General features: G+C 44.6%; 1 protein-coding gene across 7 annotated transcripts in view; it reads right to left on the reverse strand.

The window, feature by feature from the left end:
* TIAM1 (TIAM Rac1 associated GEF 1) overlaps positions 1-22,415 on the reverse strand; it is a 193,767-nt gene that overhangs the window by 46,688 nt on the left and 124,664 nt on the right. For all 7 annotated transcript variants that reach the window (XR_010375875.1, XM_064470549.1, XM_064470522.1 and 4 more), the window contains 8 exons: positions 21,367-21,814; positions 18,812-18,984; positions 14,474-14,698; positions 12,832-13,017; positions 10,241-10,387; positions 8,100-8,174; positions 6,880-7,050; positions 995-1,099 (listed from right to left, as the gene is read on the reverse strand). Coding sequence is in view for 6 of the 7 variants with exons in the window: in XM_064470549.1 (XP_064326619.1) it covers positions 995-1,099; positions 6,880-7,050; positions 8,100-8,174; positions 10,241-10,387; positions 12,832-13,017; positions 14,474-14,698; positions 18,812-18,984; positions 21,367-21,814 (1,530 nt within the window). In the remaining variant the exon portion in view is untranslated. The remainder of the gene's footprint in view (positions 1-994; positions 1,100-6,879; positions 7,051-8,099; positions 8,175-10,240; positions 10,388-12,831; positions 13,018-14,473; positions 14,699-18,811; positions 18,985-21,366; positions 21,815-22,415) is intronic.

A 22,415-nucleotide genomic window follows, 5' to 3' on the forward strand; every position in this document is an offset into this window, starting at 1 on the left:
GTTGTGATTTAATTTCATTTTTTCAGAATAAACAATAACTGATGACTATGTCCATCCTACATCCTCTCAACATAAGACAAGTCAACGAAGTCCTTCCAGGAAATAACAGGTAAAATCTGTCTCGTCTGAGTTTTAATCTTTCCCAACTGTATTTCACTTCCCAGTCTTAGTACTGCACTAGCACCTTCTCACTCTTTTTTTTGTTGTTGACAGCGTTAATGGCAAATCCCAGAACTTCTTTACTAAATGAACAAAAGCATCCATAACTGGCAAAGCTTTACTCTTTATAAATAAAACAGCCATCAGTGAAAAGGACTTTAAAAAGCTTTACAGCGTGCACGTGTAAAATCATAGAGTTAAAGCATGACACTAATTCTGTTTGGTCTTTTTTTTAATCTCTCATTTCAAAATTTCTTTGAAGTCTGCTTTTGAGATGAATGATATGAAAACATCGAACTGAAGCAATTAGGAAAATATATTCTTACACATAACTCCAGAACTGTTTAACCTCAACGTTTAACTTCCCATTTAGGAAAACAAACAAACAAACAAACAAAACCCCAACTACTTATGCATTTTCCCCCACTCTTTAAAAATCAGGCAAAGTGATCTGAACAAGAAACACTCAGGCCTCAATACTATGTCTTTGAAACCACCAAGGACAATATGAACAATAGGAAAAGGCAAGGCAACCTTGAGAGAAGTTAAGCTTAAAGGTATGTTACAGTGACTTTCACACATTACCTGTGGCTGTTCCTCCTCTCTCTCTTTCACACAGACACATGCATGCACAAACATAAGCTAAACACCAACTCTCTCCTCAAGATGAAATGTTTGGAGAGATTACTTTACTGTAGACCAATTTGCTATGGTCTGCAAAGCACTATAATTGCAAGTTAAAAAGCATAACTCTGCATATTACAGATGTCAGATAAACACTAATTAATAGTGTCCTACCAAGTGTCATTTAATTTTGCTCAGTAGGTAGCATTACCAGTTCATAGATATCCTCTTCAGGCTTCGGTACATAAAATTGGATCTGGTTTTCAATCAGGAATTTAAGACGCAGGTAGTGAGCAGAGTGATCCAGCTGGTGTGTCTGCAAGAAACAGAGAAGAGGCTTTAGAAGAGAAAAGCAATGGCACGCATCATCTATACTCAGAGAGTGGCTTGACACTCATAAGAAGAAAAATGCCCCAGCATTGTCTTTCACAAGAGGCCCATCTCCTAACCTGAACAAGAACCCGAACCTCCTCCTTTTTTCCTGGAATAAACGTTCATTTAACCACTGACCAGGATGTCAAGGGCAGTCCTAGTACTCTAAGCACCCTCTTTGGTTCTGTTTATCTGGTAGTTCTGCTCCCTCCCATGCTATTGCAGAAATAAGCAAATACTATTACAGCAGAAGACTTGGAGCATACCTTTGTATACAAAGGGCATTTAAAATTGCAAGGAGGAAAAGAAATGTTCTGCTAAGAGAGAAAAATGTAACAGGAAGGTTTTTTCTGTTTGTTTTGGGTTTTTTAGCATCTTTGTAATTTAGCGAGTAAGTATGATGTGGTAAATTTCAAGCAAGGTTAATATTAAAAAAAAAAAATCTGTATGTCCTCTAAATTCAAAGCAGCTCAGGATAGACTGGCTTTATAAGGCTAAAAGAAGCCAAGAGTTGCATACTGGATTACATCCCAGTGGAAACAGGTCACACCATTTTAATGAATTAGTTATAATTAGTGGAGGACGTGGCATTTGGTCTGGGAGATATTAACGACCTTTTCTCAGCATGATCAATAGCTTGATTTAAGCAGAGGTTAATGCAGTGTATAATCAAAACACATTAGAATTATGATAAACACAAAGGATGTCATTCAGAAGTTACTTCTGAAGTTCGTAAACTGTTGACTAAAGCTAATAAAAGACCCCAAAGTGGTTCACAAATACAGGAGGTAAATTCTCCTCGTTGTCACTTTTGAAATCCCATTATTATATGCTTTTATACATTGGCCTTTTCATTTTATACAAGCAAATCACCAAAGTTTCCTAGATTGTACTAAAAACAATGGCCCATTGAAAATTCATGCAAGAATGTCATTATTGCCTATTTATTATGATTTTGAAAGCCTTGCTTATCCAGTTCAAGCCAAGATGATGATACACCGGGACTCAGCTGACTGATCATACAGCACAGATGATGAGTAATGTATACCGAGTGACCTGTGGAAAAGATCACACACTGACCTAGCTAACCCTTCAGCAAATACGCGGAGAATGGGGAACATTTTTGAAAGTCCAGAATAACCCAGGAATAAAAAGATCTACCAACAGAAGAAGAAAAAAAAAAAAAAAAAAGACAGATCTATTGCTGCACTCTATGTAGCACCACATTCAATTATGTTCAATTCAAAGACCAAATTATCCTTATATAAAATTGAGTATCTGAAATGGTATAACCTCCACAATCCAGACAAATACCTAGTTAATTAAATAAAAATTTGAAATCTATCAAGGGCACAACAAAAAGAGCTGAACATAGAAGAACCTTGCCCTCTCCCCTTTTTCCTTTTTTGATAAGCATTTTGCATGCTCTGCTCATTGTTTACTGACCGTTTTCACTAGTTTTCTCTCTTACATGCACAGATGAACAAACACTCCAGAAATTAAAGGGAAGCAGAATTGGCTTTAACAGTTCAGAAATGATACAGAGGAGTCCTAGATTAGTTTCTGGTCAGATTAGTTGGCTATCCCGAGACACAAACTGAAGAGCGCCTTGCACACCAATTAAACAGAAACATATAGAGGAGACATAAACCCACAGACTGCACCCCCCACGTCTGGAAGGAGAAGTCTGTGATAAGCCTCTCTCAAAGTCCATGAAACGCTTGAGCCATTTACAGCAAAGCCAGTGGGGAAAAAATTCTACGTGGAAAATACATACTAGCAGAAAAAGGAGCCAGGAAACCTGGCAGCCTCCTCCTGCCACCACGGCGTATCTTCCCATGGTCTCCTATGCCGAAGCTCTTGTACACGTGCTGCATTTCATGCAGCGTCAGGCCATGCCAGCGAGCCAGACCTATGCTGGCAAGCTACATGTCATCAGCTAAAGTCCAGGGTTGGCCCCTGTCTGCAGCTGGGTATTCGTGTTGCTTCCAACAGCAACTCTGAACGTCCTCTCCTTGCAGAGGAGACCCAAAGGGATGCTTTCCAGCCTGCCCCAGGCCAGCAGAAATCACAACCTGTTGCAAAGAGACATTAATTTATCCAGTCTGGGGCCCAGCCATTGGGCGCAGGCCAGGAGCTGCCTCAGCTGCAGCGGCAGGGCAGGGAGCCCGTGCTCAGCCACGCTGGGCTCCCTGCGGGGCTGGGGGCACCTCAGCACCCACCCCACCACCACCTGTTCAGAGCCACCGCCCGCTGTGGGGCAGGGTGCGCTCACGCCTGCCTGCAACCCCCTCCGCAGCCCGCGCCCTGATAGCATCTTAAAAGAACAACCTTCCCGGAAGGCAGCAGCTTGATCTGCCATCCCGGCAGTCAATGACAGGGCTTCTGCCTGCTTTGATATGGGCATTGCATCAGGCATGGAGGTGACTGACAACACCTCCATTTTCACACCTGTCTTTGCAGGGAGATTTGCTTACAAGAAAATCATGAGCGCTGGCCATTTTAGGGAGCAGGAGGGAGCAACACGCAAGATGACCAATGCTGCACTGAAGCCCTGAACTATGCCAGAGACCTTTTGAGCCTCTCATTTCTTCCAGGAAACACTATCAGCCGGGCTGGATGCCATTCATACGCTACACTGCAATCTCATCCAAGTCAGGCAATGAGAGTCATCACCATAAAGCTGTGATGGTGCAGCACCTGAGCCACACCATTTAGTTAATTAACATTTGTATAGCTGCAGCAGTTCGATGTCTACTTCCACAGTTTACATTAGTTAAACTGTTTCAAACAGGGGCATGATTTTCTACTGACGTGAAAGGAAAAGGTCCTCTGAAAGTGGACATAGCCAGCCTGCCCTAAAAGCCATACCATTAACCCACTTTTTCTGTTGCTGGTCTAGCTGCATCCGTATGTGGGAAGGTGGAAGCAGAAACAGGGCAGCTTTAATGATGTTCATATCGTTTTGAGACCACCCAAAATACCTTTTAGCAGTCCAAAGAAGCTTCTTGGTTTACTTATTTCTCTCCTAATAACTCTGGCTATGTCTGGACTAAATTAAGCAGCTAACCCAATTTAAAGCACAACTGGACAGCTTAACCAACATGCTCTTGTAGAAGAATTTACAGCCCGGCGTGCGATCCAATTCAACAGGCTCTGCGTGGTGTAGCAGGTCAGCACACAACCCGAACTATTCATCCATTTCAGGCATATTCTTTCAGCTTGGTGGGGCAACCTTCATTAGCACTGAAACGACAGCATCATGGAAACATGCTAGCCGTCCCACCGTATTACTCGGGCTTTGCACTTGTACGGCCCAAGCTTTTTCAGTAGGAAAACACCAGCTCAAAATCAAAGCAAGCCTGCAGAGCATCAGGCTTAAGTAACTTCTCAGAGACTTTGAGCACTGACTCAGAGACCTAGGGGAAATCTGCTTCTTGCCCCTCATGCAAGTCTATTTGAGAAATGTAAATAATGAGAAAACAGCACCTTTTTCAATTCTCGTTTTTTGTCCAGTTCAGTTAAAAGATTAAATGCTGTGTAGTCTTCTATGCTTGGTTTTTGGTGTTTTATTCTCTCCATACTGGCTCTGCCTAAATCCTTATACAGTGGGTGTGTTTCTACTCAGTCTTAAGACATACCATCAAGCAAATATTAGTAATACGTATACACATGTTCACACTGATCGGTATTATCCATAGGAAACAACTGAATGCATACACACTGACTTTTTCTGCCTTCCAAGTGATGTTATTAGTTAAATCTTAGGCGAAATCTTCAAGAAACCACTTTAAAATATGCTTTAAAGTCTCCTCCCACCATTCTTGGATCATAAAAGTGTCACAAAGCAGCCTCCAAAACCCAACTTGCTGAATAATAAGAAGCAGCAATCTTAGTATAAGAACACATTTTCTACAATGACTTGAGTGCACTTAATGTTCTCCAACAGAATAATCAAGCTCAGTTTAATAGCACAGAGAGATTTAACCACATCTACAAACATGAAGAGGTTTATATGAAATGTAGATCTTGAAATGTTTACTATACCAGAACTTGACTGGTTCTCAGATGGCAGATGGCAAACTGATGTGAAATGATGTGGATCAGATATTAAAGGGGAAAAAATGAGCTGAATGCAAGAGACAGAAGAAAGAGATTGATTATTAAACGCTACAGAAAAGAAGGCATCCATCAGTGTTTTCCAGACTGAAAACTCTTACAGAAAGGAAAGAAACAGATAATAGCTCTTCGAAAACCAAACACTCACCCACCTCCCCTTCTCCTTATACACCACCACCCGCAATAACCAAACACACAATGAGAGACCAGGTTCTCAGCAGGCACCTACTGAAACTGGTGGAGCTACACCAATTTACTCCAGCTAAGGATTTGGCCCACTGAGTTAATCACTCTTACCCAAAGGAAAATATAAATCCTAAAAATAAATCATTACTAATAATGTGTCATCCAGCTTCTCTATTATGTCTCTCTCCAAAAATGTCATCTTTTCCTGAATACAATGAAGAGCTTTCACAAGCTGCAGCACTCTTTAATAGTGCACCTGGCAGAGAGACGAGCACGCTGTATAATTATTGCAAACAAATGCCTTTCTCTCACCTTCCCTCTCTTTGGAAGCACATGCAACATGTTCTAGAAGTCCCCAAAGTTAAGCTCATAATAGTAATAAATGTTTTCTTTCCTTTTGCTGTTGTTGTTGTACAAAAGAAGACTCTTCAGAACAGCACATGACATGAGTTGGGTCTAGTTTTCAGTCAGCCAGTTAGCAGAAAACATACATTATGTAGCTGCCAGAACTGAAAGCTTGTATTTAATTTGTCAAAGCTTTCAACTTCTCTGCTGAGATGTAACGCTTTTTAATGGCCAAATGTCTCTGATACTTCATCTTGCAAAGAAATCCAGGTGGTTTTTCTTCCATTCCCCCCAAATACAGATAAAAGCTTTCCTCTCTCTTCCCTCCTGCCACCTACATGAGGCGAGTGTGCCTCCGCAATGCAGACGGCAAACACAGGCACCTTCTCCTACTCCTGGTGCTGCTGTTTTCTCCGTGCCTTCCTCCCCCACGCCAGCTGGAGGGGAGGAAGCAGCAAGGAGAAGGAAGGAGGAATGGCACCTGGAAACAGGACAGCCTGGCACCTGGGAAAGGGTGAGATGACCCCACTTGCCTGGTGGAGGAGGGCACAAGCCATGGGAGGGCTTGGCAGAGGTGGGGGAACCAGGGTGGTCAGGTGAGGACAGGGTGACTGTACTACCATGCTATGGGGCATCCAGAGAAAGGAAGCGGGCTGGGGTCCAGGGTGTTGGGGGCAGATGGGGAGAGGAGAAGGGTCCTGCACACTGCCTGGTCTCCAGTGGAGGGGGAGCGGGTAGGTAGGTATGTGAGAGGTGGCAGCAGAAGCAGAGTTGGGGTGGAAAGGCACTTCAGAAGCTCATGTGCAGCGTTCAGAGTGGAAAAGGCAAGAACTAGTCTGCCCTCCTCTCCCTACATGCATGCCAAGTTTAGCTCCAGCTGTAGGAATTTTTCTTGTGTGGAGCTAGCATGAAAATTTCGGTATAATTCATGTTTTTTGTCTAAGGTACAACTGATTCCCCCACACAGTGCAGACTGAGCACTGGTATATGAGAAAGTCACTATGAGCTTCAACTGAAAGGGCTCAGGGTTGTAGCCACTTCACCCTGGCTCTAGGGCACGCTCGCAGCCTTTACCTTGCAAATTATTTCCAGCACATCTCGTGTGGTGTCTCCAGGACGGATGACTGTCAGAGCAGGCTGGTTGTTCGGCAGGCAGAACCAAGATGGCGTAAAATACTCATGAACCCAAATATCACAGTCAGGATTGTGCTGATGGACACTGCTCAGTGCCACTTCTTTTTCCCTCTAAATAGACAAAAACGTTACGACTCTACCAGCCAAATACAATCTCCCTTCATCAATAACAAGTGTAAGGAACATTATATGCTGTATCAAAAGCCCTCTTACAGAGAAGACGTTTTATTCATAAGCCTAGATTGAAGGCTTGTCTGGACAGGAAACTTTGCTGTTTTACCTGAGCCATATAAAGTGTGCCTTCCCATGCCACCCACACAGCTACGCTGGTGCAATGAGTTTTTCCTGGGATTTCACCCTATGGCTACTGGGAATGCTAGGAATGCAACAAAAAATAATGGTGGTAAAAAGAGATTTAAAATTAAAACTTAAATGCACTGTGTTTCCGAGTAAAACAATCCAAGGCCAACAAAACTGTTGTAGATGCTACAGTTCTGGTATCTAGAAATGGCAAAACAGCAAATCTTCGCATTTATTTTGAATTTACTGTCTTTTATACATCCAAGTTGCACTCCAAGCTATAAATCCCCAGGAAGTGATGGAGCTGCAGAATCCCTATTTGCTGCAAGTGGGCTCACGCAGCTAAACCCATATTCTCTACATGAAAAATGTGCCTCTCAGCACTGTCTTAATGCTGTTTTATAGCTGACTTTCTCTGGGGAAGGAGAAAGCAGTTGTAATTGTGGCTGCAAATGCAGAAGCTCACAGAAGTGCATGAGAACAAAACAGAAAGCCCTGCGCTTCACAGTTGTGCCAACCCTAAGTTATGAAAACCCCATATGGCCGCCACAAGGAGCCGTTTTCCAGAACCAGCGGCATCCAGGTCCTCCTGTGGGCAGGCATTTCCCTGGCGTGAGGCGCTAACACCCCTCTGGGTCTGGCACCTCCAGCTGTGCTTAGGATGCCACACACAGTGAGCTCTTTTGACCGTGGGCAACGAGCTCAAACCCTCCCAGAGGAGCTACAAGCCCTACAGCACACAGAGGGTCTTCTCCTCTCCCATGGGCTCTGCATCCCCTCTCGCGTCCCAGAGTCAATACTGCATTTAGGCTGTCTGTAAATGGTGGGGGAAGGAGGCAGCTGACAAGCTGCTGTTTTACCTTGCCATCTGGGACCGTATCATCAAAGATTCCTTCGAGAGATTTCTTTACTGAATCGACTCCTTCGCCAAACACCTGAGGAACAACAAAGCGACTCTGCTTTAAAACACTGAACATGCCTCCGTGCCATCTGCAGCACACGCTAAGGGGAGAACAGTGTATCTAACATCTAGCACGGAAATCAAACTGAAAAATAAAAACATTCATCTGAAAACACAGAAAAGGAAAAAATCAGCTTGTTAAAAGGGAAGTGGGCATGAAGGACAAGCTGGTGATGGGGCACCATGCTGAAAGATTAGAGGCCAGTTCTGCTTAGTGGTCTGTCACTGACTTACTTGATGGAGCTGGACAAATTTTATCTCCTTTTGTGCTCAGCTTCCATACCTGTAAAGTGGGGGAAATGAACACTTCTCCACCTCTGCTAAGGCTGAGAAATCAGAAAAAAGGCTCTACTTCTGGCTGTTTCTGTAATAAACCAGCTTCCAAAAAGTACTTAGCAAACTTTTAAGTACCACAAGTCAGAGTAACCCTTCTTTAATGAAATAGGAGCTGGTAACCCAGCACATGCCAGAGAGCCAAAATAAACAGGACTCCGTGCAGGAGGAACAACAGAATGGGAATATTTACAGGATCCACCCCAACTCAGCACAGGACTGCATCAGACAGGCAAACACGGGTATTACTGCAGCAGAAGCTTATAATTAAAACTGAAAAGTTAAGTTTTACAGCTCCACATCAGCACAGCTTTATGATCAAGTTGCCAGGTTTGGCTGTAAACTATTCTGTACCTAAAATGAAGCAGGGACCATGCAGGATGGGAGAAAGTCACTGTCCTTTCAGGATTTACAGTTTTCTGCTTCCCCTTGGCAATAGTTTGCATGCTTCTACACATGAGCTGGGGATACGTGTTCAGGCTGACGTCAGTTAACGTCATCCTGCTACTTTCTCAACAGTTTACTTTTTGAGTCTCTCCAGTATGACTTTTCTTTAACCTGGAACACAATCCCTTTTCATGCCTGTGCTTATTGAGGAGTGAGGGGGTAGGGGTGGGGGCGGGGAGAGGAAGCGTGAAGAATGCATTTATCCCCACTGAAAGAAAAAGAAAGGGTGAGTTCAGATAAAAAACAGGTCTGAAGACACAGCATGGACAGCATCCTAGCTCAGGACAAGGGATTGCACTTGATTCAGGAAAAATAAGTACAAAGCAACAGGGATGCGCTCAAGGAGGCATCTGCTGCTTCCCAGTAAAATCCTGGGCTTTTGCTAAGCCACTAAATATTAGGTGAATTTTTAACATCTCACTAAAACAAGCTAAAGAATTTTTAAGCATTCATCCTCTGCTAAACAAAACAAACACCCACTGCTGCTTTAACAGAAGGAAGAAGAGATCACAGGGCACAGAACAACATGTGTCCCAAGCCTTTCTTCTCTCAGAAAGTGAAAGAAGAGAAAGAAAAGCAAACCTACATTTCCTGCAATTAGATGAGGTATGGCTTTCAAAAATTGAAAGCTATAATTAGGGATGTTTGGAAAGAATAACAGGGAAGCACCTTCCTACCACACTGAAACTCATTTTCTAGAGAAAGATCTGGGCAGTGACTGGGTGGAAACGTTTCAGCTTTTGCTTTTTTAAAAATCTGAAGCAAAACAGGGACTGTTCCTACTAAATGCTAAGCTTTTTGTTACCTTAGGAAGTTTTCCCCAAACTCAGCTACATTTGAAGCATTTTACAAACTAATAATTTAAAGAAACAAACAAGTGTGCACTTTTTTTTTTCCTTCCAAAATTGTGTCTGTTTTACGGTGCTGCTTTGTTACGCCTGAGTTCAGGAGAAGTACCTCCAGCAAAAGTAGGAGGAGCAGAAGTGCAACAACAGTAGAAATGCAACCAATTCAGCTAAAGAAGGTGTGAACTCCAAACCTTGTTTGATAGGAGCTGCTGTATACTTATCTGTCATTACAGTCACTGATTTTTGAAGAGGATGTGGAATGAGATGACTATATGCTGTGAAAGATTAAATAGGCAAGGTTAAGGTTGGATGTGTAAGTGCTTGATGCAAGTGACTCTCTGCAAGAGCTGCATTCTGCACACTAACAAGTAAGACCTGAAAATAAGAATATCACAAACTTCTGCACGCTTACCTGATTAATGCTTGGCCTTCCTTGCTTTTTCTTCGAGGTAGTATCCAGCCCCCAAAGAGAAGAAAACCTGCTTCTCCGTTTACTGGCAGATCTGGACATGGCCTGAGTCCTTCTCCTCACTCCCGACTCCCCTGTGCGAGCCGCCACCTGTCAATGCCACATGGTTTTAAAACCAAAGGTCACAGCACCCCACCGCACCATAGCTTACATAATCTAACACTGGAATCCGGTTTGAAGAAAGAGGCAAATACTACGGCAACAACATTTACTCACAACAGGGACAACGGTGATGCTGCCGGGCTACTTCCTTCTCACTGCAATTTAACTCACTTCTTCCAACATCAAACATCGAAAATTAAAATGGACGGTACGAACCCCATTTTTTTGGCATTTAATCTGAGATATTTTGAAGCAGCCTAATGATCACAGAGCAAAGCCTCAGCACCAGTAAGGGGTTTGGGGTTTTTCCTTTTTGTTTCTAACAAGGTTTCAAAGCTGGACACATGAAAACTGAGATTTCCAAACTTATCTGTTGCTTCCGAAGAGCCTGGTCTTTCTCTTTGCTCTTTCCTGTAGAAGCAATCTGGGCATCCTGGAACTGACTCATAACTGTTACAAGGCCAGATAAAGGCTTGCAAATAGGTCAAGGTATTTAAAACCTGCACTTCCTTAAAGACAGCAACATTTGAATGAGTGAGCAAAACACAGGACGAAAAGAAGTGAGCTGAAATGACCCTTTCGATTACAGCAGTGTTAACTGCCCCGGTACTTTAAAAAAGGCCTGTGGCAACCCCTTCAGAACAAAAAGATATTGCCTTTACTGAGACCAGATATTTGGGGAGCATTTCCCAAATGAGGAAGCTCTGGTAGAAAGAAGTTAGTGTGGCATTAGTCAGAGGTGAAGTGTTTAGGCCAAAGTTTAAGCAGATTTCCATGTGGAGGTGGCCTCAGGAGAGCGAGCTCCTCTCCTGTGAAAGAGGGAGTGGTAGGAGATGGCAGGTACGAACGGAAGCACAAGGTGAAGCGAGACAGACAGACAGACCCACCCTGCCGACTTGGCTGTATGTTTCCGGGAACACCTCTGTACTGGATTCCCACAGCCAAAACTAGAAAAATGTGACTGTCATTTGGCAACCTCAGTGGGAACACCCGAATCTCTGAGTGATGCCCTAAGCTACGGAGCTGAGAAACTGGTTATTTGGGTGCTGCAGATACAAAATACCCATATAAAGGATGGGACAAACAGAAGGCTGGCTTGGGTACCCAGGGAACCGTTGCTGTGCGAGTAATGGTGATTCTCCTTAGGAAATCAAGGAACAGGAGAATTTAAACACTACTGCAAGTGTCTCCATTTCCACAGCCTGGACATGCGAGACGCTTCTTAGCTGTACCTGGGACATTTGTGCAGAGGCACCTGGGAGACTCAGCACATCCTCTGACTAATGCACTGAGGAACATCTTCAAGGAGAGCTCGGGATGCCATGCTATCACCATGCAGCACCCAGCTCGAGTCTGACACTCACTGCACCATCTCCAAGCTACTGAGGGCAAAAGAGGACACGAGACTTGCTTAAAGGAGAAGAAAGCACGTGTCTTTTCCAACACAATATATTCAAAACATATTTTTTTTCACTTGGCTCTCAAGAGACACCAGCATGCAGAGGCAGACTGTTTTTCAGGCTAATGCTCAGTGCTTTGCTAGATGCAAAAAAAAAATAAGCATAAATGCAAATTGCACCCCGCTACTTAAAAAAAAAATATAAATCCACTGGCAATTTTCAGGATGATGACGCTAATCTTTTCATATATAAAAGAATAAAAACGCCCCTGACTGAATTACAGCTCTAGATTCAATTGAAGGGTACAGCTGACATCTACAAGACAACAGTGGAGCTCAGCTATTTCTGTGAAGCTCCAGGAGTCCAAGCCGAAACTACAGGAACTTGATTTAAATTCATTAAAAACCCACCACTTTGCAATATATTTCTCTGTATTTTTAAGAGCTGGGTTGTTACATTATTTAACTTTAAACAACCTTTTTAAACACTATTTGCCACACCATAAGTAGCAGAGAAGAACACTTCCCCTCCCTTGGGGAGTATCAGGTGTTGATCACTGGAGACCGGATACTAGACTAATTGGTCAGTAGTTTCATCCATATGGTAGAAAGCAAGCCATGCCCAAGAAGGTCTAAGCCAACACATGCTGAGATCCTCAGAAAGGCTCCCATTGACTTCACGGGACTTTTGGATCAAGCCCATGTACATGGACATCAGAGGTAAGCCTGCTCTTGTAACAGGAAGATCTGTTTATAGAAAGCATGTTTATAGCACAGATCTGGAAATTCAAAATCACACGTTTAGGAGAAACATGGTTCTTCCACTTCCATAAGGTCATGGCTTCCAAGCGTCTGCTTTTTAATCTATATCCAGGACACACCCCCCTTTCAGGAAGCAGAACATTCTGCACACTAAGGTAAGGGCTCACCCCCCCAGGCACAGACTGCTGTTTGTCAACATGATCTCTGCGTTGGACATGTGAAGCGATTTGCAGGTTGGCAAGGATGACCCCTGGCCTCTGTTCAAACTTACCAGTGCATGAAACGATGAGACTGAAAAGATTCCAAGACGGCCCATCGCAACTTTCGTTGGACGGCTGGCAAAAGCAAGCAGTCTTTTAGGGTTTGGGAGCTCCCCTCCTTGGAGACTAGCCAAGTAACAGCGGTACCGAAATAGGTCCATCTGGAACTGTTCAAGATTTTGTTCCCAAACGAAGATCTGTGTACAGCAAAGATTGAGGAGCAAGACACATGAGAAGAGACGGGGAGAGGAGGAAGAACAGGGCAGTAAATACCTTGAAAAAATTCAACTGTTTCCAGTAACACACCTTTTTCACCAATGCTGATCTCATTCAAGAAACTTTGATTCCCCTTCTTTCCCACTCTCCCCTACCCTCCCAACCCCAAAAAGGATACAAATAATTAAAAAGTTTTCACTAGCTAGAAACAACTTTTTAAAAAATTCTTGGCAGAAGTTCTCCTGGGACAACTGCTCCTTTGATACAATGCTAATTTAATAGGATTAAAATTTCACTTTTAACTAACTTTCTATTCCAGGATTCTCTTCTGAGCAGTCCCTTAAGAGGCTTCTTTCATGCATCAAGGGTGTCCAAGAAACAAGAAGGCCAAACCCCACCAAATTGCACATACAGAGCACCCCAAATCAGCAGCTGCAGCAGCAGCGTTGCTGTAAGCATCAACAGAGCTCACCATACTTGAAAAAGTGTAGTACACTGGGGATATTTAATCTTATCAGCGGAAGAGCACTATAATCAACCTATGTAAGGACTTATTTAAATAATTCAAATTGCTGATAGAAAAGTTTCAAAACATTTAGAAAAACTCAGTTACATAAAGAGACTGTTCTGCCCTCTTGCTGTGATTGACAGCCTTTGAGTGGAGCCCTTTCAACAGAGCTGAGCATCTCCCCCCTCTCTCCCCACTTCTCACAGGCTTCCAGGGGGTATGAAATCTCTTCAGCTTAGCGCATTAGAGCCCTGGCCGCTCCCTATGGTTTGCATTACAGGCGCGTTTGGCAGCCGTGGTAAAAGAGCTACAAACTAATGAAGCAAGAGCCATATGTTAGTTTCCTAAAATAAGGTGCCGCTGTGGCAGCGGGAGAGACATCTGCTCTGGGCTCTCTGCCTCTCAAATGCAACTAGGTTGTCCACTTGAAGTCAGAAGAAGCGGTCCCCAGGGGCAGCCAGGGCCACAGGCATGAGGTCAAGGCAGGCCCTCACAACAAGTAGAAACCAGGGACTGCTTCTTCATCCCATCTGCCGGCACGAGAATCAGCCTCTTGCACTCTTAAGACAACAGCAACAGCAGCATTTGTCGGTCTATGACCAGCTCTTCCCTAAGGCATCCTGCTGCCGTGGCCTGGTATCCTCTTCACTCCCCTAAAGCCCTCACTCAAGCTCCGAGCAGCTAGCCAAATCCCTTGCGTGGAGGCTGGGAGAAGACAGCCCATGTTGTACCTTAGTGCACGCTGTTTGGAGAAATGGTGCAACTCAGGCAGCCACCACAGCTCTCCTGCCAACACACGTCCTACCTAATCTGGGGAGCTCTGCCAGCACACACACACGGCACAGTGGGAGCAGACACAGGTACTGCTAATCTGAAGAAGGCCTTAAATATTTGCTAGGGGCTTATTTCACATAAGCAAGCAAGATTACTTGATCCAGTATGGTCTTCTTCTTCTTAGAGTCCGTTACTGAGGACAGCTGCATTTCACCCATTTTCTTCATCTTTTCATCCATATCAATCTTCTGCTCCAGCTTTTTTATCTCTGTTTTCAGGAGCTTTACAGTGTCCTCTTTGTGATGCTGCCTTGCCACCGCCGTTGCACAAGCTGAATGGATTGCAGTGATCCAGTTCTCCAGTTCGGTCTGGCTAGAGGTCTGAAGAGAGGGAAAGAGGGAGAAAAGAAGTCAGGATCCTCTTTAAAATTGATTGGAGATTAACAAATGCAATTCCAAGGAGTTTTCTTTCACTTTGATCTTAAGATTCAAAGCCTTAAATCCACTTACAAGAGCAGTAATAAAACCCCCATCATTCTTAAGCAGGCCATTTTTAACTCAGCACTAGGCATTCAGCACTTAGAATTACACCTATATCTGTGCTTTGCAGCTGTGCGGTGTTTCCCAACAAGGTCTCAAGAATTACCTTCCTTGTTCAATGCAATGCTGCCATAATTTGTAGCTCAACATTTAATGATGTTTTCTAAACTCCCAGCTCCTTAAGGCAGGGAATGTACCAGTCTCTGTGCTCTTCACAGTATCAAGAGGCGTTTTGGCATGCAACAGTTAGTAATAAATTAATGGCATAAAACGTGATCATGATATCTATGAGTAGCTTTATTACGATGCATAGACAAACAAGCTTTCCACTTCTGAAGGTCCCAAAGCGCTCTGAAGTCAACTGTGTTATCATCAAAGCCAGGCTCATAGTAATTTTTAAGGCTCTGGTACTGCCCCTTCCCAAGCATGTGTGTGCCAGTTCGGGAAAAGGGAACACTTCCCCTCCCTGCAAGTGTTCAAGGCCAAGTTGGATGAGGCTTTGAGCAATAGGTATCCCTGCCCATGGCAGGGGGTTGAAACCAGATGGTCTTTAAGGTCCCTTCCAGCCTAAACCATTCTATGATTCTATGATTCTATATGAGACACCGGGCTGGGGCACAGGACACCAGTACATTTTTCTGGACAAGCACTGTTCTGATTAGAGGCTTTTGACACAGAAAGAATATTTCAAAGCATTCCTTTTCCAGACTTTCAAAATAAAAAGTAAATCTTCTTAGCCTTCATTCCTTTTTACAGTAGGCTGTAAAACAAAATTTACAGCCAACTCAGGGTTGCAGCGGGCTTTCTCTGAGTGTCAGCCTTTCGCAGTAATCACACTGGTATTTGGCTCGTGGCTGAAAAGTAGCAAGGTGCCAAACCACCTTGTTCTAATTAAACTTTTTGATGATACCTGATCTATAAATAGACAGCACAGTATGACTTCTCCAGTTGCTAGCACAGTTGAAGAAGGTCATCCTCACTGCTCTCCTGGCATTGACAACTAACAGCAAAGGACGTGGCTTACTGAAGCCAAGGAGAGATTCCCACAGAAGCCTGACACTGGAAATGATGTATGCACAGGCTGGACTTCAGACCAGTGCTCCCAAAACTTCTGTGGGACTGACGCAGGTGAAGCACGTGTGCCAGAAGGACATCACTTTCCTTAGCTCAGGTTAGAAGCCCTAAGCGGAAGACAGGGTCTACACCGGAAGGACCAATCTCTTACTCCCCATTTTCTTGCCTTCAGTTGGCACTGTATAAAGTATATTGCTTAAACTGGATATGCTCCTTGGCCAGCTAATAACACTAATGAGCTCTCACTCATGGATGGGGCTTACAATGTCTTACCACCACTGAAGACACATTGAGTTCCCCTTGCTGAGGAGTTTCTGCTGAAAAGAGAGAAATTACCTGCAGAACGGAAGATACTTTGCTTACAGTCAGGTGGTAAAACCTAGCCCCCACTAGAAAAGACAGTACCACTGGACTTATAATGAGATGGCATGTTATGTTAATTCCTAGCAAAATTATAACAGCAAGACATCATATTTTGAACTTTATCAATTTAAAAATATTATCTGTATACCATTAGATTCAGTTTTCATTTTGGTTTCTTTCCTGGGGAGAAGGAGGTCAGAAGGAGGGGGGAAAAAAATCTGAAAAGGATTTTAGGAGCTGAAGACTCTTCTGGTGGATGAGTAGGCAAGGGGAATCACTCTGCTTCTCAACGGAAAGGACCACATAAACAAGCTGCAAACATCTGATACATAAGTATGTGGTGTCACAAGTTGCTCTGAGCTCCTGGAAAATACATGTGACATCTGCAAGTAATGGATTTGTGTAGGCATGATAAGAACTGACTGAGCAAGGAATCATCGTGTAGGAGGTATGTGATGTCTTTAGGTGCAATGCAGTGGGAAGGCTTGTTACAAGATGTCCAATATCTGTACGCATTACAAAGCAACCCTATTTTTCTCCCTAAGTACACAGTCTCCGTAGGACAGAAATAATCCTCTGTAGGTCTGTGGTTTCTTCTCACCAAAACCGCTACTACATCACCGTGTTATGTGTGGATGGACGTGCATGACATGAACAGTTAAGTAACACTGCTGAACAGCCTTACATGTGCTTTGGCTGCTCCGTGCGCAGCAGAGCAAGCCCTACAGCACAGCCACTCACACGTTACTTCCACGGCTGCAGCTGGTCTCCTTCCCTTCTCCCCTAACCCACCCCTTCTTTCTCTTCTGGTTCGCTAGCAATGCATGGGGTCTATGGCAGAAATGACACATCAAGTAAAAATTTCTGCAAGGCAATAAAAATTATTGGGTTTAATTTGAAAAGGCTCATTTTTGCTTTTTCCCACGAAGTTACATGAAAATCTACCCATGGCATAATGGCACAGGGCTTTTAATGAATAAGGCCCTGTGTCGCCACAAAAGAAATGTACTGAATGTGACCTTTTCAGTATTTAGCATCCACTGGCATTAATTTTATGAGAGTGAAGGTTTTTCCTTAGAAAGCTGCATGGAAAAGTTTTTACAGCTCCTATCAGTAGATCAGGAGGAGGTGGTGTTCCACAGCCTTTCAAGCACATGCTGAGACCATAAACGCCACACTTACCTCCTGGATGAAGCTCTCCAGGTGGCAGAATACAGGCACCCTGCCCAGGAAAGGCATGAAGTAGGAAAGGGCAGTGCAGTATTACACTATGAGCTGAGGAAAAGTCAGACTGAGGTGGCAGAGAAGCTAGTCTGCAAAAAAAAATTCTTTTTTTTCAGTATGCAATCAGATATTCAGTCTCTTCAAGAGGTAAGCCTGCACAACTGCCTTTGAGTCAGTAAGGCTTTTTTATTTTGCACTAGTTTGAGAATCTAGCTCCTTGTTTAGGACAGCTGCAAGGACCTATGAGACAGTGTAATTTTAAAGATTTGCTCCAGAGTACAGGGGAACGATGACTTGGGGGCACATCCTATCACAGAGTAGCTTCTGGTTTACGAAGGCAAGAAACTTTTAATACATTGTCACTGGAAAGGGAAATAAATAAGGGATTCCGCCAGTGAAGAAAACAGAATCAGAAGAGAAGGAAATGGCACCACCTCAGCACAGGCTGGCAATTACAAATGCAGAGTGTCACACCTTGAATAGTGACAACTTGCAGTAAGAAAGTAGAATGCCAACCTAAAAATCACTCAGGGAAGCAGTAGTTAGCAAAATACAGAAATCTTTTTCAGTGAAACACATCAACTAATGTATGGTCTTTGTCACAAGTACTGGACTTTTTTTAAAAGCACCCTGTGAAATTCAGACATTTCTATTTTCTGATTAAAAGAACTAAGCGTGCACTTTCAGTCTCCTCTCGGGCAACAGCAAGATGCTGACTAAAGTCTGTATGAACAAGGGGCAACTGGATTCTGCAGCGCCACTGGGAGAGCACCTGGAGGTCCAAGTACCCCCTTGCACTTTAAACTCCTCTTGGTCTTGTAAACCCCCTTGACCCTCTCTGCAAGGTCCCATCTTTGATACATGTCTCTTAAGAGATGCAGATAGTGTTACAGCGCATTTAATGAGTGACAGTATGTTCTATATGGTAACTGGCCTGACCTGTGTGTTATAAGCACACCATCAAACCATCCAATATTCCCAGTTTTTTACAGGGATGTAAGACTGTTTCTTAGTTCTTACTTTGTTCCACTCACCTACAGAAAGAGGGTCCGGTCAGTCAATAAAACCAGCAGATCTGACAGTGATTCACGTGGTGGTGGGTGTCTTGAGTGGCCTTTACTGAATACACTGTGCCCTTCCTATTGCACTGCCAGAGAACAATCCCAAACCTACTGGAGTCAGCAGGATTTTTCCATTGATTTGAACCAGAGCTAAAATTTCCTCCTTGGTAAGTGAAATGAAGGAGAGAGAGAAAAAGAGAACAACTTCATAAACCCCTTGAACCAGACCAACCTGAAAGAGGAAAGCGTCCCCAAGGGAGTTGCTGAGACAGAAGACAAAGTCCTTCTTGGGGTGTTCAGGCACCGCTTGCACTATGCTGTTTTCCACCCAGACAGCATGCTTTGGGATGCTGTTGTGGTCAATGCCAGATCTGCCATCAGTCTCATAAAAAAACAATGTACATCCTAAAAGAGACAATCGTGCATTAGCAAGCAACACTTCTAAACGCAACAGCCACCCTGCATCTATTCAGTACTAGTACTTGGGACTGTAAATCATCCGTAAAACTGTCACAGGGATGAGGGAGGATTTGCCAGGGCCTGTTCAGGTTTTCGGCCCCACAGCAGAGAGCACCAGCAGCAGCCAGTTTTTAGCCAGACACAGCGGTGGTTTCCACACCATGGGGGCACACCACAAGCCATATGGTACATCGAGCCGTGCCCCAGCAGGCCGTTTTGTTCACCCTAGGACAGCTAAAACAGATCCGCAGACATGAGCTGAGAAAGTCACAGGCAGTAAAATACAGCCTTAGATGAGAAATGTAATTATAAATCCCAAAATGGAGGTCCTCCACAGCCACCCCATCCCACCAAGGGGACCAAAAGGAAGATGCAGGTGTGAGGGCACATCTGGCACCGCAGTGCCAGACAGCTGCGAGCCAGCCTTGCCCAGCAGACAGGCCCCCAGGCGAACCTCCGTGGCCCTGCCTCAGCCTCCTGCAGCTGCTACAGTCCCTGCAAGGCAAAGATCAAGTGATTTAATTACTGGATGCAGATGAGTAACTGGAAGAAAAATGGGCTGGAATGAACTGTGCTCACTGGAAGACTGATGTACAAAAAAAACCCCAACAAACAAGAAGCATAAAAGAAATCCTTAATTCCACTATAACGTTTCAGCTCTGAATCACGGCGATACAGCCAAAACCAAAAACGCATTTTAGCTGGAACAGCAAACAACCTGCTTGGTTTTACAAAATGTTCTTTTACAATTCTCTGGGGCAGGGGGAATGTATAGCAAGCCTGCAATTTGGGAGACCCCCAAAGAAGGGTCTCCTCCTTTCCCTCTCACCTTCCCACATTATCTACAGTTGTTTTAAACTAAAACTGGCACATTGTTTCTCAGCCACTGGCAACAGCCCTCTTGGTGCATAGGGATGCCCTGTTACCCAGCCTCTCAGAAAACTATTTGCAGCCAAACAATAGCAGCTGTTAACTTCAAAGCCTCGTTTAAACACTAACATTATTAAGGCACAGCAATCTAAGGAGCAAACACTCCACTTAAGTCAAAGCACTTTAAAATAACATTGCCTCCCTGCTCATCCTTCCCCTTTTTCCTCCCAGATGGCCCTTTGTTTGCCTGCTCCTCACAGCAAGACCTTCCTGCCACAGGGCCCCCCTCCCAGGAGATTAGGGCTCCCCCCTGCCCCTGAGCCCTCCCTCTCTCCTCCTTCATTTCCCCAGTCTATCTAACCACCCCAAGGAAAAGCTGCCACCTAACTTCGCTGTTGGTTTTAAAATAGTGCTGCAAATTAAAAAAAAAAAAAAATTAGTGCTCTAAAAAACATGCTCTGCAGGCAGGACAGGACCTTTAACTGCACTGAGCTTTTCGGTAATCCCACCTACAGCAGGAGACATGGCTCTGCCTCCTCTGGCTCACAGAGGAGGCCAGTTGCAGTGGAGGAGAGCGAGGCCAGTCCCAAAACCCTGCAAGCATTGCTTCCTGTTTTGCTGCTGATGCAACAGCATGAAGATTAATTAGATGTCGTTTTAGGAGGCCAGCACCTGAGTTTTGCTGCTCCATTAATACTTATGTGCATTTATAAGCACTCGGACCCCAAACAGCACCCTCCTAGCAGGAACCACAAAAATTCAGAGAGAAAACGGCCTGATGGCCCGGGCAGCTGAGGAGGCCGGCAGGGCAGCTGGGCACCGAGTACTGCCCACCGCGAGATGGGTGATGCAGCCAGAGCCAACATCTCTCAAGTCACAAGCCATCCTCCATGACCAAACCACGGCTTCCTGTCCACACCACAAATGTGTTGCAACTTGCTGAGTGTTTCTACTCATGAAGCACATCTCAGAGAAGGGGAGGCCAACACCACGAAGCATGAGAGGAATGCACACAAACAGAGCCCCTGTTTGAACACCTGCCAGTGTCATCACTAGCAAACTCTTGCTACCACGTGCCTGCAGCTGCACACAGGTATTCAGTTTGTCAGCAAGCCACAGACATGCTTTTTGAAGGAAAACACCCAGTACTCGGAGAAGCCACCCCAGGTGGTGCCAGCAGGACTTGAAGCAGGGTATGAACCCCACTTCAGTGCAGCACAGTGACGTGTCTTGGACTACAAGCATGCCATAATGTGAGTACATCAACAACCATCAAGTAAACCCCTCCTCTGAAAGACATCAGGACCACTTCCTGATACCTGCTGTTAATTATACTGAAGTTCAAGGCAGCTTTTGTTACGAGTCTAGGCTATTGGCTTCTTCATCTGCTGCAATACAGAACCCACAGGACACCATGGATGCCCCATCTGGATAAACCCTTGCATGCTTGCTCTGTACCTTTTAGGGAAACCCAGTAGTGCTTCCATTTCCTGCGGGTGGCCGACTCCACTTTCTTGTTCTTTTTGTGCACCAGGAAGTTTTTCACTGCCAGAGCACCAGCTTTCCGTACCGTGCCCTGGGCGGCAGTCAGGAGGATGTCGGACTGCCCCGGGGAGCTGAGGGTGCCACTGCTCTGCTCATCGCTGAGGGCAGAGCCGGCCTCCTCCAGGTTCTCGCTGTTGGTGGTGCTCATCTCCAGCTCCCGGCGGAAGTTCTCGTACACACCTTGGCGAAGCCCGTCGCCCGTTGAGCTGCTCCCGCTGTCGCTGCCAATGAAAGCCCGACTGGCCGTTGGGGAGTAACTCGAGTTGGTAGCATTGGAGCGTCTGGAAAGGAGGTCGGTGTCGGTGGCTGCTCCCTCGATCCCGCTGTCGGTGAACTCGCTCCCCTCGCCTGCATTGACGTCCTAGTTGCAAGAGAGACGCAGGGTGAGATTAAAAGCCTGTCCGAGCCTGGCCTTCTGGAGACACTGACAGAACCCAAAACACCCAGGTGGCACCACATTTCTTCACACCCTCATTTTGTCTGGCACTGGAAATCCCTCATCTTTTTCTTCTTAAGACAAACAACTGGAAGAAAAGGTGGGGTAAGCAGAACTTCCAGCACAGTTTAGGAAAGACCAGTCACACACACACGATTTCAGGTGGTGCCTCTACAGCCGTAGCGTTTTGGAATATAAGACGCAGCATCATCTGTTTACATTGAGCTAAGTTAACAGTGCTAAAGGTTTTGCAAAAGGAGAACATATGGTAGCAGAAACTGGCAGTGTCAAGAAAAGCAGCAATCAACCTACGCATTTTGAACAGAAAACATGGATATTGTACATTCACACCTACAGTTGAAGATATATTTTAGACATCCCAAGACTGTAATTTGCAAATTATATAACTAAAAAGGTACCTTTTTTTTCCCTCCTAAGAAGTTAATGTATTTGAGATTATTTCTGGTTTGAGTCACTTCTACACCACAAACCCTAATGACGGGCCAGAATCCTATGATGATAGAAC

The sequence above is a fragment of the Phalacrocorax carbo genome, chromosome 1 (genome assembly GCF_963921805.1).
Source record: "Phalacrocorax carbo chromosome 1, bPhaCar2.1, whole genome shotgun sequence".
Lineage (NCBI taxonomy): Eukaryota > Metazoa > Chordata > Aves > Suliformes > Phalacrocoracidae > Phalacrocorax > Phalacrocorax carbo.